At 49.6% G+C, this 13,497-nt stretch overlaps 1 protein-coding gene across 5 annotated transcripts in view; it reads left to right on the top strand.

Annotated features, from left to right (window-relative positions):
- CNGB1 (cyclic nucleotide gated channel subunit beta 1) overlaps nucleotides 1–12,790 on the top strand; it is a 90,381-nt gene extending 77,591 nt beyond the window's left edge. For all 5 annotated transcript variants that reach the window (XM_077453807.1, XM_077453800.1, XM_077453795.1 and 2 more), the window contains 8 exons: nucleotides 566–707; nucleotides 1,755–1,914; nucleotides 2,284–2,381; nucleotides 3,571–3,654; nucleotides 4,678–4,796; nucleotides 5,979–6,125; nucleotides 10,801–10,990; nucleotides 11,556–12,790. In XM_077453807.1, coding sequence (XP_077309933.1) covers nucleotides 566–707; nucleotides 1,755–1,914; nucleotides 2,284–2,381; nucleotides 3,571–3,654; nucleotides 4,678–4,796; nucleotides 5,979–6,125; nucleotides 10,801–10,990; nucleotides 11,556–11,774 — 1,159 coding nt within the window. In that variant the 3' untranslated portion in view covers nucleotides 11,775–12,790. The remainder of the gene's footprint in view (nucleotides 1–565; nucleotides 708–1,754; nucleotides 1,915–2,283; nucleotides 2,382–3,570; nucleotides 3,655–4,677; nucleotides 4,797–5,978; nucleotides 6,126–10,800; nucleotides 10,991–11,555) is intronic.
- Nucleotides 12,791–13,497: the final 707 nt, after the last annotated feature.

A 13,497-nucleotide genomic window follows, 5' to 3' on the forward strand; every position in this document is an offset into this window, starting at 1 on the left:
CCCCAATGTACTCTGTTTTGTGGTGTAGCAGAATTCAGACTATGCTGGTTCTAATGGAAGGGATGCCACTACTGTGTCAGGACAGGATGAAATACTATTATCACTAACCCAAGTAGGTTCTTCATATACCTCCAATCATCACTGGAATGTCTGTGTCCTGATTCCACTTTTGGGTGAAGTTGCTCTTTTATGACTGCTGGTGGAACTCTGTACATTTCTTTTAGTCATGTGGACACATTCCATATCTTGTCAGCCAATCACTATGGAGAAATATTATACATTATACACTTATTTCCTTTACTCAAGCTGTGGGAGAGGCAAGGGGATGTCATAGATTGGGGAATGCCAGAGGAACAGTGTAACACTGTGCACGCAGGGCTCCACCTACATACATACAAGCAGGTGTAGGGTGTATTCAGGGGCTGAAACCAATTGTTCCCCCAGAGTCCGTCAAAGACATGGCTGAATAGGGGACACATCTGGCCCTGCCTCTGAGGTTCCATTTCTTTGTGTTTCCATTAAATTGTTCTCACGACTCCAGTGATGTTTCACTCTTCTCCTTCAGCTACATCCGCTGCTATTACTGGGCTGTGAAGACCCTCATCACCATTGGGGGGCTCCCCGACCCACAAACTCTCTTCGAGCTTTGGTTCCAGCTACTGAACTACTTCATGGGAGTGTTCGCTTTCTCCGTGATGATTGGTCAGGTGTGTACACTACTCCTCTGTCATGATGGTCAGGTTACTCCTCCTCCATGATTGGTCAGGTGTATTCTCAGCTCCTTGATCATGGTTGGTCAGGTGTGTACTCTAGTTCTACGTCATGTTTGGTCAGGTCTGTACTCTACTTCTATGTCATAATTGGTCAGGTGTGTACTCTACTTCTTGGTCATATTTGGTCAGGTGTATACTCTACACTTCCATCATGATTGGTCAGGTGTGTAACCTACTCCTCAGTCATGATTGGTCAGGTGTGTACTCTACTCCTCCATCATGATTGGTCAGGTGTGTACTCTACTCCTCCATCGTGATTGGTCAGGTGTGTACTCTACTCCATCATGATTGGTCCGGTGTGTACTCTACTCCTTGGTCATAATTGGTTAGGTGTGTACCCTACCTACTCCATCATGATTGCTCAGGTTACATCTCCGTAATGATTGGCCAGGTGTATTCTCCGCTCCTTGGTCATGGTTGATCAGGTGTGTTCTCTACTTCTCCATCATGCTTGGTCTGGTCTGTACTTCTCTGACATGACTGGTCAGGTGTGTACCATACTCTTTGGTCAAGATTGGTAAGGTGTGTACCATACTCTTTGGTCAAGATTGGTCAGGTGTGTACTCTACTCCTTTGGCATGATTGGCCATGTGTGTACTTGACTCCTCCATTATGATTGGTAAGGTATGCACTCTACTTCTCTGGTAAGAATGGTGAAGCGTGTACTCTGCTCCTCCATCATGATTGGTCAGGAGGTGTGTACTCTACTCCTCCATCGTGATTGGTCAGGTGGGTACTCTACTCCTCCATCGTGATTGGTCAGGTGGGTACTCTACTCCTCCACCATGATTGGTCAGGTGTGTACTCTACTCCTCCATGATTGGTAATGTGTGTACTCTAGAACAAAGACCAAATGTAAAATGAGAGAGAATGAGAAGAGTGTGTGGGGGGGGGGGGGGGGGGGGGTGAGTGACACTGATAAAAGTAACGGTGAGCTATCTGTAGTTGGTTATTTGGTAATTGCGTCTCTTCCTGTCACAGATGAGGGACGTGGTAGGAGCTGCTACAGCTGGTCAGACATATTACCGCAGTTGTATGGACAGCACCATCAAATACATGAACTGCTACAAGATCCCGCGCAGTGTACAGAACCGTGTCAAGATGTGGTACGAGTACACCTGGCAGTCACAAGGCATGCTGGGTAAGAGCCCCATTCCTAACTTTGTTCTCATTACCTGTAACTACATTTCCCATGATCCTCCGCTCCAGAATGGACACATGTCAGGGAGGGGCAGCTTCAGTCAAAGCCTAATCACACTGCTTGGTGGTGAATATAAGAATGGGGGTCTCAGGCCTTACATACCATTATAGTAAAATCTGTCTGAATATTGAAAGGAAGCCTGAAGACAGATTCCCAGGTGACAATGAGGATTTCCACAGATGGGAAATCTGGGAGAAGTAAAGGAAAGTAAAAAAGGGAAGTGATTATAGAAGATTTATCACCCAGAGATAGAAGGGAAGGGCAGTCTGAGATGTGTAACCTCTGACATTGTCATTCTGTGTCAATCAGATGAATCTGAACTGATGGTGCAGCTTCCAGACAAGATGCGGCTGGATTTGGCTATTGATGTGAATTACAACATTGTCAGCAAGGTGGCGCTCTTCCAGGTAAATGTCAAATTTAATTTCCATAAGGAGTCCTTGTAGTACTGGGAGAGCCTACAGAGATACTTTCAGAGTGGGAGAGTCTGGGGGATCCCTGTTGTACCAGAAGAGCCTGTGAGGGATTATTTTAGTGTCAGGAGAGACTGGGGGATCCTTGTTGTACCAGAAGAGCCTGGGGAGGGATTGTTTTAGTGTCAGGAGAGCCTGGGAGAATGTCCAGGGGGATCCTTACAGAGCAGAAGAGCCTGGGGAGATTCTTGTACTACCAGGAGAGCCTGCGGAGATCCTTGTAGTACCAGAAGAGCCTGAGGATATCCTTGTAGTACCAAGAGAGTCTGGGGATCCTTGTAGTGCAAGAAGAACCTGTGGGGGATCCTTGTATTACCGGTGAGCCTGGGGGAATCCTTTCAATACCAGGAGAGGCTGGTGGGAAGGTTTGAGGGGATCCTTGTAGTGCTAAGAAAGCCTGGGGGATTCTGATTGTAACGGAGTCTGGGAGAAATTCTTGTAGTACCGGGAGAACCTGGAGGGATCCCTGTCATACCATGAGAGCCTATGGGGATCCTTGTAGTTCCAGATGAACCTAGGGGAATCCCTGTAATACTAGGAGGACCTATGGGTATTGGGGATTTCCTGTTGTACTGGGAGAGTCTGGTGGGTTCCTGGTTGTATTGGGAAAGCCTGGCAGGTTTCTGGTTCCATGCGAGAGCCTAGAGGGCTCCCGAGAGGTCCTGGGGGTTACTTGTTATACTAGGAGAGACTGGGGGGGGATCCTTGTAATACCAGGAGAGCCTGGGGGGATCCTTGTAATACCGGGAGAGCCTGGGGGGATCCGGGAAAGCCTGGGAGATACTTGTAATACCAGGAGAGCCTAGGGGATCCTTCTAGTGCTGGAAAAGACTGGGGAGATCTTTGTAATACTGGGAGAGTCTGGGGGGATCCTGGTAGTAATGGGATAGCCTGGGGGGATCCTGGTAGTAATGGGAGAGCCTGGGGGACCCCAATACCATTAGGGATAATGAATGGTACTTGGTACAGTGCATACTAATTTCAGTTCTTTTCTTGCTTTCCCTCTGTCCTTCTCAACCCATCTGCATCAACTCCTTTCTTTCTTCTTTTGTCATTTGTTGTCCCTTTGTTACTCTACCCCTTTCCCCCCTTTTACTTTTCCCCTTCCAACCCCCCTCTGCAGGGTTGTGACCGGCAGCTGATATATGACATGCTGAAGAGGCTGCGCTCTGTAGTTTACCTGCCTGGAGATTATGTCTGTAAGAAGGTGATGTACGGGGGGTGGGGTTGGGGGTTGTAGGGGTTTAGGTGAGAGCAGAAAGTGATGAATGAAGCTTCTCAGAATCTCTCATTCCAAGTCACATATACATATATATTGCCTTCAGTGATAGGAATGAGCCAGAACAGCGTTTTGTGTGAATGCTGTCACAAACTGTGGCAGTGACACAAGTGGAGGTGACACAGGTGAATGTGACACAAATGGAATTGATGTAGGAGGTAGTGATATGGGTGGAGGTGACTCGGGTTGTGAAGGTAAAACAGGAGGTAGTGACTCAGGTGGTGGTGGCACAAGTGGAGGTAACTCAGGTGGCGATGACACAAGTGGCAGGGACTAAGGTTGCAGTGACACAAGTGGAAGGGAATAAGGTTGCAGTGACACAAGTGGAGGTAACACAGGTGGCATTGGCGCAAGTGGTGTTCACAAAGGTGGCAGTGACTCAAGTGGAGGTGACACATGTGGCAGTGACTCAGGTGGCAATACATAAGTGGAGATGACAAAGGTGGCAGTGACTCAAGTGGTGGTGATACAGGTGCTAGTGGCTCAGGTAGCAGTGACACAAGCAGAGGTGACTCAAGTAGCGATGACACACCTGGAAGTGACTCAGGTGGAAGTGACAATGATACAGGTGAAGACTACACAGGTGGCAATGACCCAAGTGGTGATGGCACAAGTGAAGGGGACGCAGGTGGCAGTGACTCAGGTGGTGACTCGTGGAGGTGACACAGGTGGCAGTGACTCAGGTGGAGGTGACGCAGGTGGCGGTGACGCAGGTGATCATGTCTGGCTATTAAATATTTCTTGCAGAGGGAGATCCGGAGAGAAATGTACATCATCAAAGCAGGTAGAGGTGGCAGTGACACAGGTGGAGGTGACAGAGGTGACAGTTATGCAGGTGGAGGTGACACAGGTGATAGTGATGCATGTGGTGGTAACAAAGGAGAAAGTGATACAGGTGAATGTGAGGTGGCATACACTTGCTCATATTTGGCCATGAAATATTTCTTTCAGGGGGAGATCGGGAGAGAAATGTACATCATCAAAGCTGGACAGGTCCAGGTCCTTGGAGGGCCGGAGGGACAGACTGTGCTAGTCAGTCTAAAAGCAGGATCTGTCTTTGGAGAAATCAGGTGAACTAGACAGACACTTTCATCTTTTTCACAGAAAATCCAGAGATATTAACCTAATATATTCCTTTTATCCATTGTCCTTCTATATAGGGGACTGACCTTTTCCTATACTTCCATATCTGTTGCCCTTATGTATAGAGAGCTGACATTTTCCTATACTGTTATAGGTAATGCCCTCCTCTATAGAGGACTGACCTCTTCCTGAACTCCCATATACAGTACATTCTCCTTCTGTATAGGGGAATGACCTCTTCCTGCTCTCCCATATCTCTTTCCTCCTATATAGAGGACTGGCCTCTTCCTGTACTCCCGTATCTTCTGTCCTGGTTAGAAACACCTGAGCTGGTCCATTGCCTTATCAGGCTCTGTGATCTCTATTGGATGAGGAAGCAGGGCCGGGACAGGGGGTGGCAGAAGGGGGCGCTGCCCCTGGCACTGTGGTATTATGTAAGGTGGGGGGGGCACCACAAGGCGGTTGGGGGGGGGGGGGTTGATTTGTGTTGGGAGGGGGGGGGGTGACAGGGGATATGAATTGTTTGAGGAAAGGAGATTTGGCGAGGTGTGCTAGGAGTGGTTATTTGAAGGGAATTTGTGTTGGGAGAGGGGCTGAGAGAAGAAGATTTGTGTTAGGAGGGGAATTTTGGGGGTTTGTGCTAGAAAAGGTAATATAGTAGGGGGAATGGGATTTGTGCTAGGAGGGATTTTTTTTGGGGGGGTGGTCTATTTGTGCTAGCAGGGATAATAGGGGGTATTTGTGCTGGGAGGGGAAATTTGGGGGGGGGGATTCCGCCTAGGGTTGGGAGGAGGGAGATTTGGAATGGAGGGGAGAGGATTTGTGCTCAGAGGAGAAATTTGAGGGGTAGAGGATTTGTACTAGGAGGGGGATTTTTTTTTTTAGAAGGGGGGTGGTGGATTTGTGATGAGGCCATATGGGGAATGAGAGGATTTGAGCTGGGGGGTCGGGGGCAAAGATTCATGCTTGGAAGAAGAATAAGCATAAAGATTACTGCTCGATTTTTTTTTTTTTTGGGGGGGGGGGGGGGTGGGTATTCTTTCTGACACATAATGCTCATAATTCTTGGGGTGGGGGTGGTGCAATTTGGCATGTTCGCCCTGGGCTTTAGATGATCTTGTCCCAGCACTGAGGAAGCAAGGTTTGCTGAATATTTTCTCTCTTTATAGTCTGCTGGCTGTGGGCGGAGGAAACCGACGTACTGCCAATGTGGTGGCGCACGGCTTCACCAACCTGTTTATCCTGGATAAGAAGGATCTAAGTGACATCCTGACCCATTACCCTGAATCACAGAAGGTTCTACGCAGGAAAGCAAAGTGAGTAAGGCTAATCTCAGATGTCCACAAATTACAACTGCCTGTTTTGCTCGATAAGCTACCAAGTCAATCTCCATATTCCAGAATGGTGGCTGTGGGGAGCCAAGATAGTTCTGAGGCCGCGTACACACGGGCGGACTGTTCGCCCAACCTTGTCCGCTGAACAGTGTTTGGGCGGACAGTCCGCTCGTGTGTGGGCTTTCAGTGGACAGTTTCAGCGGACAGTTGGACGGACAAAGTCTTTCGGAAATTCCGAAAAACTGTCCGCTGAAACTGTGTTTGAGCGAACAGTCCGCCCGTGTGTGGGCCTGTCCGCTGTACTTTCGAAATGAGCGGACTGTTCCCGCTCGGAAAGTCTGCCCATTTCGAGCGCGTGTACAGGTAGGCGGGGCCCGCGAAGGAGACGTCGCGGGCTCCGCCGCCTGGAATGGGCTTAAAGGGGAACCCCAACGCCGAAAAAAATCGGCGTGGGGGTTCCCCCAAAGTCCACACCAGACCCTTGTCCGAGCACGCTACCCGGCCGGCCAGGAAAGGGGGGCGAGCGAGCGCGCCCCCCCTCCTGAGCCGTACCAGGCCGCGTGCCCTCAACATGGGGGGGTGCCTTGGGGAAGGGGGGGCCGCGCGGCCCCCCCACCCCAAAGCACCTTGTCCCCATGTTGATGAGGACAAGGGCCTCTTCCCGACAACCCTGGCCGTTGGTTGTCGGGGTCTGCGGGCGGGGGGCTTATCGGAATCCGGGAGCCCCCTTTAAGAAGGGGGCCCCCGGATACCGGCCCCCCACCCTATGTGAATGAGTATGGGGTACAATGTACCCCTACCCATTCACCTGTGAAATAAAGTACAAAAAAAAACACAACACAGGGGAAAAAATATTTTATTGCACAGCTCCGGGGGTCTTCTCGCCGGACTCCTCCGCTATCTGTGTGTAGCTCTTTTACTAGCGGAGGAGTCCGGCTTTCTTCCTCCCCGCCGCCGGCCTCTTCTCCCGACTTCGGGGGTCTTGTCCCCCTCTTCGGTTCTTCTGCCGGGCCACCGCGCCTTCTTGTAGCTCTTTTGCAGGCGGTGGCCCGGTCTTCTGTCGCCGCTGCCTTCCGTTCTTCTGTCGCCGCCTTCGGTTCTTCTGCCGGGCCACCGCGCCTTCTTGTAGCTCTTTTACAGGCGGTGGCCCGGTCTTCTGTCGCCGCTGTCGCCGCCGACTTCCGTTCGTGTTCTTCTTCTTGTTCTTCTTGTTCTTCTCCAGGAGATGTTGACACGTCGCTCCCTCCGGCCGGAATGCCAGAGCCGCGCTGTGCGGTCACTTATATAGTGACAATGGGGCGGGGTCACATGGTATATGTCACATGGGTTGGTCACATGGTGACCCCGCCCCCTTACGATGTCATAGTCCCCATGTGACATCAACCCATGTGACCAACCCATGTGACATATACCATGTGACCCCGCCCCATTGTCACTATATAAGTGACCGCACAGCGCGGCTCTGGCATTCCGGCCGGAGGGAGCGACGTGTCAACATCTCCTGGAGAAGAACAAGAAGAACAAGAAGAAGAACACGAACGGAAGTCGGCGGCGACAGCGGCGACAGAAGACCGGGCCACCGCCTGTAAAAGAGCTACAAGAAGGCGCGGTGGCCCGGCAGAAGAACCGAAGGCGGCGACAGAAGAACGGAAGGCAGCGGCGACAGAAGACCGGGCCACCGCCTGCAAAAGAGCTACAAGAAGGCGCGGTGGCCCGGCAGAAGAACCGAAGAGGGGGACAAGACCCCCGAAGTCGGGAGAAGAGGCCGGCGGCGGGGAGGAAGAAAGCCGGACTCCTCCGCTAGTAAAAGAGCTACACACAGATAGCGGAGGAGTCCGGCGAGAAGACCCCCGAAGCTGTGCAATAAAATATTTTTTCCCCTGTGTTGTGTTTTTTTTTGTACTTTATTTCACAGGTGAATGGGTAGGGGTACATTGTACCCCATACTCATTCACATAGGGTGGGGGGCCGGTATCCAGGGGCCCCCTTCTTAAAGGGGGCTCCCGGATTCCGATAAGCCCCCCGCCCGCAGACCCCGACAACCAACGGCCAGGGTTGTCGGGAAGAGGCCCTTGTCCTCATCAACATGGGGACAAGGTGCTTTGGGGTGGGGGGGCCGCGCGGCCCCCCCTTCCCCAAGGCACCCCCCCATGTTGAGGGCACGCGGCCTGGTACGGCTCAGGAGGGGGGGCGCGCTCGCTCGCCCCCCTTTCCTGGCCGGCCGGGTAGCGTGCTCGGACAAGGGTCTGGTGTGGACTTTGGGGGAACCCCCACGCCGATTTTTTTCGGCGTTGGGGTTCCCCTTTAAGCCCATTCCAGGCGGCGGAGCCCGCGACGTCTCCTTCGCGGGCCCCGCCTACCTGTACACGCGCTCGAAATGGGCGGATTTGCCTCCTCCTTACGTGGGCGAGTCCGTTCATTTCAAAAGTTGAGCCAACTGTTTGGCAAACAGTTCGCTGAAACAGTCCGCTCGTGTGTGGGCAAGTCCGCTCATGCAAATTTTGAGCGGACTGTTTGCCGAAACTGTTTGCCGAACAAGGTTGGGCGAACAGTCCGCGCGTGTGTACGCGGCCTTACTGCAGATATTGTATTCCTAAAAACAATGGGGTTGGTTTATCAAAGGCAAATAGACTGTGTACTTTGCAAAGTGCAGTCGCACTCCGCAATAGCAGTTGCTCCAGAACTTAGTAAATTACAAGAAGTTCTGCTGACTTCCATCATCCAATCATGCAATAAATGCAAGAAAAAATGCAGTTTTTAAAAAAAAAAATCAGTGCACAGTCTATATGCCTTTAGTAAATCAACCCCAATTTATTGCTACTCTCAATACGATGGTGGCCAGGCAGAGATGCAATACTCTACAGTAAAGTCAGCCATGTTCTTACTCATAGGTATGGTGAGTGGAGAAAGACTGTTGAAGTCATGCCTGAGTGAGGTCTTATATCTCATTTTGCTGGATGTTTATTTTATTCTTCCATTTAGTCACCTTTAGCTTTGAACTTGTTTCCCTAACGTAAGATTTAGTCAGACCGTTGTGAGTTGCTGGTTAGACAGATGGTTGACAGGCTGTTACGAGTCTTGGGTGGATGGAGAGCCGATAGGTTTTAGTAATGTTGGGCTGACAGGGTGCTGATGGGTTGTTGGGAGGATGGGGTGCTGATGGGTTGTTAGGGGCGTTGAGTCAGTGGATGAGGTGTTGATGTGTTGTTGAGTGGTAGGGGCTGCTGGTGGGCTGTTGAGTGCATTAGATGGGTGTAATGCTGATGGAGTGTTGGGTGGACAAGATGCCGATGAGTTGTTGATAGTGCTGGGTAGACAGGACGTTGATGTGTTGTTGGGAGGATGGGATGCTGATGGGTTGCTGGGGGTGTTGAGTGGATGAGGTGTTGATGTGTTGTTGAGTGGGAGGGGCTGCTGGTGGGCTGTTGAGTGCATTAGATGGGTGTAATGCTGATGGAGTGTTGGGTGGACAAGATGCCGATGAGTTGTTGATAGTGCTGGGTAGACAGGACGTTGATGTGTTGTTGGGTAGGCAGGATGCTGATGGGTTGTTGGGATTGTTGAAAGGGGTGCTGATGAGTTCTTGGGAGAGTTGGTGGACTGGGTGTTGATGGGTTATTGGAAGTGTTGGATGGATGCAGGTGTTGATAAGTTTTTGGTAGTGTTAGACCGGACATAAATGGTACGATTTTGGTTGCAGGAAAGAAAATCACTTGATTCCCCATCAACACAGATGAATGGGGTGCTGATGGATTGCTTGGATTGTTAAATGGATGGGGTTCTAATGGGTTGCTTGGATTGTTAGATGGATGAGGTGCTGATGGGTAGTTGTGAGTGTTGGATAAAAGGGTTACTGTTGGGTCCTTGCAAATGTTATACGGATGAGAAAAGTTGGGATATTGGCATTGCCAGATAGTATGTATATTAATACATGAGTCCATCAAGTAAGTATATAGTGTAACAGTCCAGAAACCAGGACAAGCCTTTGTTGGGGAAGTTGAGAGCAGACTTCAGATATGCAAAGAAAAGAGAAATGCACCTGTATTATATTAAAATGTTACAGTTCTAACCTAAAGGCGTCTGTTTCTCTTTTCTGTGTTATATGGATGGGTTGCTGATAGTTTCTTGGTTGGGCAGGGTAGTTGATGGGTTTTGCAGTGTGGGCGGTCATCCTTAGTCAGTAAGGCTTTGCGTTGGTATGAATTGGGGCTATTTTATAATAAGAGCCCTAATATGATTGCACCATTTTCTGCACTATATACAGTAAAGGGAATGTGTACAGCCCAGTGGGTGCTTCAATGGACTTAGAGGAGGTATAGAATGTCAGCTGAAGTATTTCTTTTTGGCCTCGATAGCTGGTCTGAAACTTCCCGATTTGGCCAAGGTCAGTAAAGCTTATTCATCATGTATGAGTTATATGTGAAGGAAGAACTGTTGGGCTGTTTTGTTTCTTTCTCTGGAACACTGTGGAGATATGGGAGTAATTTGCAGTAATGGGAAGATGGTCTGCCGTGTCAGTGATTGGAATGTCATCAAATCTTTGTGTGTATGTCCAGTACATTGTATACAGATAAAGATTCATTGTCAGTGCCCCATACAAGAATTATATTCTCCATCAGAACCCCAGTCAGTTCTCTCTGCTTTTTTTTCATTGCAGGAAAATGCTGAAAAACACCAGCAAACCGAAAGGGGGTGAGGGTCCAACACAGAAGGGATTCCAGCACATAATTCCACCCAGACCCGAGACTCCCAAACTGCTGAAGGCGGCTGTTGCTGCCACTGAAAAAATGGGCTTCAAGGGATTCGCTAAACTGAAGCGTCGACTTAAAGTCAAGACAACCGTGGAGGTAAGAGGGACAGTCCTTTTGCTACAGCAATGACAGCTGATGTTTGGGGTGATCTCCTGTCTGAGAGGTCCTCTGTTCAGCCAACCATTAGTCCCGATCACTACTGGTTCCCTGCCAAAAACTTGGTGTCAAGTTGGTGCCCCCTCTCCACTGGTGCTGCTTACAAGTTTGTGAATAACTCGTGGATAAAGAGCAGCCTCCAAAGTCTACACACTGCTTATATGGAAATCTCTGAATTGTTATATAATTGCCGAATCTTTATATTGAGATTGATACCTTATTCATCATGACAATGTAGAAGAGAAACCAATCAGATTGACATTTTCTTCCATTCATAGCAGCCTGAACAAAATCACATGATTCCTGCTGATTGGCTGCTACAGGTAGTATAAAACAGAGATGAGTAGATTGGGAATATTTTGGGAATGGTGGAAGAAATTTTTCTGACACCAGATTTCATTCCCTGTCCTGGAAGATTGTTCGTAGACTGCACTTTAGATCTTTATGTCCTGAGTCGAAATTGTACAATCTGCTGACATGCTGCTTTGTGTATTTATCTTTCTAGCCCTCCAGAACAAGTCCCCTGCCCCCCGGGTCCCCGGTGCACCGAAGATCTCCAGTGCCTACTATTAAACCAGAAGATGATGACCCAACGGATATCGTGGCAGAGTCTACAGACAACACGGTCTTTATTAGGGTTAGCCCCTCCCCAGGAGGGGATGAGCAGATACTGTCGGTGGAAATGACGGCCCCTGAGGAGGAGGAGGAGGATGGGAAGAAATGATGAAATAGGTAGAAGATGAATGATGCAGTGCCTCATGAGCCTCACCATAAATCTTCGAGGCTTCAACTTTCATCTGAGCAATATCACCACAATCTCATCTGCAGAGGATCATCACAACTTCACGGGGGACCTGAAAACTAGATTTCACTACAGACTCCACACACAATGTAATGTAGAAATTCATGTAGAGGTGGATGTCTATATTTATGGAACAATCCACTGTGTCTAATCATAGCACTAGGACCAATGTACAGAGTCCATACTGTCCCACTAGAACTCTCATACATTGTTCTGTGTAGGAGATTCCCCTGTGGGGTCCACATCAACAACAGGGCCGATGTGAGGCACAATCACTATGTAGAAAGGTGCAGATTATTGAACCAAACCACAGACTTACCTTTCCTCATCTGGAGAGAGTGGCAACCAAAATATTGCAGCTGCTCTGAGGAAGAAAAGAGGCAAGTCTTCACACTGCAGAGAGAGGGCGCTCTCTTTTCAAAGCAGAGAGAGGGGACGCTCTCTCCAGGACCCCGCACAGGGGCTGCTGTTTCAAATCATTGCAGAGAAGGGGCGCTCTCTCCACACACCACATAAGGGGACTCTCTCCACACACCACATAGGGGGTACTCCCAAGTATTGCAGACAGAGGGGGCGCTCTTTCCACACACAGGAGGATCTTTCAAAACACTGCAGGGGGGAGGCGTGCTTTCTAAATATTGCACATAGAGGGAGCACTCTCTTCATAATGGAGAGTTAGCCTAGAAATAAAGCAGCAGAAAGTAAACTGGGTGACTAGGATTCTGTCTGGAGGCCTCGCCCCCCCCCCTCCCCCTTTCTACAGAATCACTCCTGTGAGGGGTGCAGAAAGTATGGAGTCTGGGGACTCCTTGGGTTCCTATGAGGGGAGTGCAAAGAGTCCGGTGAGTGCAGTGTAGCAGCCACAGCTTGTTAAGGTGGAGCTCCGTGTTTGTTAGATTTGAAGTTTCTATTTTTGAAATAAATATAACCTTCTCTGATTGGTGTGTTATCTTTAGTGGGTGGGGCTGGGATCACAGACACCCTCAATTTGGTGCTGGTTTACTCCTCGTCTCTTGCACCAGGCTGCTCTTCCCAATTACCACCCCTGGCACCCCACCAGCTCAGAGTATGAGGCCAACGTGTTCACAGCATCCGTCTGATGGAGTACTGCTATCACTAAATCCAGAAAAGGCATCCCTGTGTATTTGTACTGACCAATAGGGAGAATGGATCCCAGTGGATCAGTACCTCTATCGCCCTATCAGGAGAGTGGATCCAATGTATAGGTACCACTATTGCTCTATTAGGACAGTGGATCCCAGTGGATCGGTACCACTATCGCCCTATTGGGAGAGTGGATCCCAGTGTATCAGTACCACTATCACCCTTTTAAGAAGAGTGAATGCCTGAGTATTAGTACTGCTATCAACCAATCTGCAGAGGGGATCTCAGTGTATCAGTACTGCTGAGGTCTGCTTTGAAGGGTGGATCCCTTGATTACTAAAACCCTTTTTTCCTCTTCTCACTTCTGTAATACTTGCCCTAACAACAGGTGGCTCCTTCCCCTGACACACGCCATTCACCAGCACCACTCACAGTTCGTCTTTCATTCCTTGCGGACCTCCTATCCTAGACAGAGGATGAGCTCACAGTGCCTCTCCTCACTTCTTGCCAGAGCTCAATGGAAAGGTTGGAGTCTTTGACC

This window comes from Lithobates pipiens, unplaced genomic scaffold (assembly GCF_037356315.1).
Source record: "Lithobates pipiens isolate NorthernLeopardFrog02 unplaced genomic scaffold, aLitPip1_a1.2 Scaffold_10, whole genome shotgun sequence".
In the NCBI taxonomy this organism is placed as follows: domain Eukaryota; kingdom Metazoa; phylum Chordata; class Amphibia; order Anura; family Ranidae; genus Lithobates; species Lithobates pipiens.